Source organism: Argentina silus, assembly GCF_951799395.1.
Source record: "Argentina silus genome assembly, chromosome: 8".
NCBI classification, from domain to species: Eukaryota; Metazoa; Chordata; class Actinopteri; order Argentiniformes; family Argentinidae; genus Argentina; species Argentina silus.
Genome location: NC_139662.1, coordinates 13,696,586 through 13,701,585, shown reverse-complemented (window position 1 = coordinate 13,701,585; position 5,000 = coordinate 13,696,586). Strand labels below are relative to the sequence as shown.

At 50.3% G+C, this 5,000-nt stretch overlaps 1 protein-coding gene across 1 annotated transcript in view; it reads right to left on the bottom strand.

The window, feature by feature from the left end:
- celsr3 (cadherin, EGF LAG seven-pass G-type receptor 3) overlaps nucleotides 1-5,000 on the bottom strand; it is a gene marked incomplete at its 3' end in the record, with an annotated part of 46,736 nt that overhangs the window by 22,863 nt on the left and 18,873 nt on the right. Inside the window, exons 6-12 of the mRNA XM_083676056.1 lie at nucleotides 4,248-4,363; nucleotides 3,489-3,577; nucleotides 2,581-2,738; nucleotides 1,980-2,143; nucleotides 1,348-1,473; nucleotides 997-1,166; nucleotides 414-599 (exon numbers count right to left, since the gene is read on the bottom strand). Coding sequence (XP_083532182.1) covers nucleotides 414-599; nucleotides 997-1,166; nucleotides 1,348-1,473; nucleotides 1,980-2,143; nucleotides 2,581-2,738; nucleotides 3,489-3,577; nucleotides 4,248-4,363 — 1,009 coding nt within the window. The remainder of the gene's footprint in view (nucleotides 1-413; nucleotides 600-996; nucleotides 1,167-1,347; nucleotides 1,474-1,979; nucleotides 2,144-2,580; nucleotides 2,739-3,488; nucleotides 3,578-4,247; nucleotides 4,364-5,000) is intronic.

Sequence of the window (5,000 nt, the reverse complement as noted above, 5' to 3'; positions counted from 1 at the left end):
CATACTGGGATTGGGATTATCTACTGGGATTACAGATCCGCAGGATTACAGCGGCAGATTAGAGGCTGCGGTTTGCATTGAGAAGTCTGCGATCCAGGGGAGAGGTAGGGGCGGAGAGGGTTCAGCAGGGCAGGGGTCACAGCTCGGTCACGCTCTTTCTTGGCGGTGAACAGCGTTGATCCACTGTTTACGCTAGCTGACCACAAATTAGTCTCCCACGTGGTTGATACCATTCCTCAATCCTTTCTGTGCAATACACCATCCCTCATATCCATACCATTCCATGATTTACAATGAGCCCCGTCCTCCGATTTCTACCTCCACCAGCCTCCCCCGGCGTATAGGTTCCGTGGCTGCATGTTTGTTTTTGTTTTCAATAGTTTAATAATAAATAACGTAAAAAAACGTGGTACCTGGAAGAGTCCGAAGTCCAGGCGTACCGTGGCCACGTAGCGCGTCTCACGGCCGCTGCGGACGTCTCGGAGCTCCAGCTGCAGGTCGTGCCATTGGCCGTCGCTCACCTGCACCTGGTCCAGACGCAGACGGACCGGCCGCGCCGAGCCCCGCGCCACCGAGAACACCAGCTGACCGTTCACCAGCTGCCACGGCAACCAAGGGAAGGGTCAGAGAGGAACACACTCACGTCAGACTCACGTAGGTTCCACCATCGCTTCCACAGTATTCCTGTCTACTGTAGTATGGTAGTGTGTAGTGTATAGTATGGTAGTGTGTAGTGTATGGTGTATAGTATGCAGTGTGTAGTGTATAGTATGGTAGTGTATACTGTGGAGTGTATAGTGTGTAGGGTGTAGTATGGTAGTATGTAGTATGTAGTATGGTAGTGTATAGTGTGTAGGGTGTAGTATGGTAGTGTGTAGTGTGTAGTGTGTAGGGTGTAGTATGGTAGTATGGTAGTGTGTAGTGTCTAGTGTCTAGTGTGTAGGGTGCAGTATGGTAGTATGGTAGTGTATAGTGTGTAGGGTGTAGGGGACAGACCTGGAACACCAGGCTGGTGTACTGGCCGGCCTGGGCCTGCAGCAGGGTGCCCTCCCTGGCACGCGTACGGAACACCAGCCCCAGGTACCACGGCGTAGAGATGGTGACGTCATTCTTCAGGTCCCACCAGAGGGCACTGTTCCCAAGGAACCGGTGAGGGTGGGGCATCACTGAAGATGGGGGGGGGGTCAGGGAGGTGAGTATGATGAAGAAATGTGTGTGTGTGTGTGTGTGTGTGTGTGTGAGAGAGAGAGAGAGAGAGAGAGAGAGAGACAGAGAGAGACAGAGAGAGACAGAGACAGAGAGAAAAGCCCCAAATCTTCTGGATATGTCTGGCACTGTCAATCTCACCATGACTGCAGTCCTTGCCTCCGAACCCTAGGGGGCAGTCACAGGAGAAGGTCTCCCAGCTCACACGGCAGGTGCCTCCGTTCTGACAGGGGTTGGATTTACAGAAGGGCAGCTTGGCACTGCAGCCTATCAGAGACGAGGAAAACAACAACACAACACATCTGTGTCAGCAACGTCAACCAATGAGCATTAGAATCAGTCAACCAAGACATCAACAGATGAGAGGAATTGTTCGAGAGCGGTTTCAGGTGCGCTTCCTCTTTACACCCTACGATGGGATTCTCTCCGCTCGGCAGGAGATCAATGGAATGGAAAAATCCTTTAGTCAACTGCAAAGAGAACAAGTAGGGAAGACGTGGATTCATGAGAATAAAGGACAGATAAAGACCTTATCTCTCTTTCATGTGGTGTCTTTGTCATCCTTTATTCCTGTGAATGGGAGTGCCGTCAATCCCTCCCTTTGTTCCTCTACCAAAGGATTTTTCTTCTTATTGATCACTTGAATAGTGAACCAAATCAAATCCAACTTTATCGATGTACCACATGTCATACATGAAGGTGATCATAAATTAGAAATACTGTAAATAAACATCAGACAATAACATGACACAGACAGGCCCCGCCCTGCTCACCGGGTAGCGTGCCGTTGTTAGCGATGAATCCCGCCAGATCCAGGGGTCGGTTGTCAACGTGGAGGTCCTTCATGCAGCCAATGAACTCCCTCGTCCCAAACGGGAAATTATCGGGCGTGTTGGGGACCCCACCCAAAAACAGGGGACCAGTGAGATCCAGAGACCTAAAGGGAGGGGGGGGGGGGGAGGGAGGGAGGAAGGGAGGGAGAGAGAGGGAGGGAGAGGGAGGGGGAGAGAGGGGGAGGGAGAGGGAGGGAGGGAGAGGGAGAGGGAGAGAGGGAGGGAGGGAAATGGTGGGAGGGAGGGAGAGAGAGGGAGAGAGAGAGTGACAAAGAAAATTAGCCCTTTCCCCTCGTAGCCTTGAGGCGTTTGAAGTGGAGCAGTCACATTTAAGCAGCTTCAGTGGGTTTAAATCTGACAGTTTACCGCCTAAGTCCCTTCCCCTGTGTGACACTTAATACAGAGAGAAAGAGAGAGAGATGAAGAGAGAGAGAGAGATGGAGGGATAGAGAGAGAGAGCGATGGAGGGATAGACTGATATATAGCGAGCGATGAAGGGAGAGAGAGAAAGAGAAAGAGAGAGAGAGAGAGAGAGACTCACTTCTTGGAGCTGGTCTGTTTGCCCTGGGCAGCACAGCTATAGTTCCCCAGCTGCATGCCGAAGCGGAGGGATACGGCCGTGTCACAATCGTCAACACTGACCACAGCCACCTTCTCATCAGACGGACCCTGAGCCTCACCACTGACACTGCGCTTAGGCTGGGGAGCAGGGACACATGAATATAGGACACATGCATATGGAAAGACACACACACACACACACACACACACACACACACACACACACACACACACACATAGACACACACAACATGCTGTTCTTTTGACGCTCGTGCTGACATAGAGAGAGTGAAATACAGTTCACACACACACACACACACACACACACACACACACACACACACACACACACACATACACACACACACTAACACACACAGGCTATCAGGGACACTGTAGGCTGTCAGAGAGAGAGAGAGAGGTCAAAAACTGTATATACAAAGGCACACTGATATGACATGGATGAAGAGGCGGGGGAGGGGAGGGGGGCTAAAGCATACAGACACACACACACACACACACACACACACAATAACACACACGGCCACACTCACTACACAGTAACTTGACAAGAAAAACGACGTGCACCCAGACACACACACACGGTACTCACACTGCGCGAGGGCTGAGGAAGATGGAGAAGTGGAGAAAATTATAACAGATGCATGGAATATGCCAAGATAGAGAGTTTCACACACACACATAGGCACGCACGCACGCACACAGACACACACACACACACACGCCGCATGAACATACACGCACACATACACACACACACACACACGCACGCACGCAGGCACGCGCACGCGCACACACACACACACACACACACACACACACACACACACACATACACACACACACACACACACACACACATCTCACCTTGTTGTAGTAGTGGATGTGAACTGTGTGCCAGTTTCCATCGCTCACGCCCCCAGGTAGGAATGGGCTCACCTGAGTGGATGACTCCCCTGGACACAGAGAGGTCAAAGTTCACGCTCAGATAGACCACTTAATAACAACACAAACCACATCTTGGTCAAAAAAACTAAAAAACAAACCAAACTATAATTCATTGGTTCAATTAAATAAAGTGCAGTTGAAGTTTTTGATATACCGGGTGTGTATTTGACTGTGTGTGTATTTGACAGAATGTCAAAACGCTTCAACAGATAGCAATAATAATGGACACTTCCACTGATTCAGACTGAGTTCAGAAAGCATGACTATGACTAGTGTGTGTGTGTGGTGTGTGTGTGTGTGTGTGTGTGTGTGTGTGTGTGTGTGTGTGTGTGTGTGTGTGTGCATGTAACCTTCCAATGAAAAGCATTAGTAATGCAGACAGCACCAAAGGGCAGAGCTAACTACATACCCCGGGGATGCCAGAGCTGTCAGCATCATTTACACACACACACACACACACACACACACACACACACACACACACACACACACACACACACACACACACACACACACACACAAACACAAGACTTAAGAATAACACACAGACGCAAGCACACGCAGACACACACGCGTAGCCGCACACACACACAAACATACACACACATACACACATATACACATACACACACCCACACACACACACACACACACACACACACGTTGACAGTCACAAACCTGTGGAGTACTTGAGCACCACCTGTCCCTCCAGGATCTCCAGAGCCAGAAAATCGTGTTTCTCGTTGAAGCGTCCGTTATAGAAGAGTAGACCGCTGTTCTCCAGAGTGGCAAATCTGCAATACACACCCCAGACACAAGGGGCGCTGTGAGTAACCCACATACGTATATATATACAACACAGAGGCCTGCCCTGACCTGAGCAGTTCTGTTCACCAACATGGTCAGGATAAGGGACTTAACCAGTCGAAGTTTATGCCTAAACTTAATCTAGTCTTGTGTTATCCGACCCGGGTCTAACACAATCTCCGAGAGCTCAAGCTTGATCGGTAATGCAGGTCTAGAGGATGTATGTAGAGAGGAGCACTCCGGTGCTAAATAAAATATCCTGTGTCAGTTTGAGAGGTTTGAGTATCACATGACCTCGCCCCCGGCCTCTGAGTCACACCATTCAGATAAATGCTAAGATCACTTCCTGTCACCGCCTCGCCCTAGCAACCGCACAACCACCAATCAGAACACTGTGAAGGGCTACTCCGAGTCCCAAGTAGAGCTTAGGAGAGAGAGAGAGAGAGATGGAGGGAGGGAGGGAGAGAGAAGACAGAGGGGTGGAGGAAAGCGAGAGGGAGCTGAAGGAGGGGGTGGGGACATAGGGGAGGACAAAGAGAACAGAAGAGAGAGGGAGAGAGAGAAGACAGAGAGGTGGAGGTAAAGAGGGAGATAGATGGAGGGGGGTGGGAGTACAATGAGAAC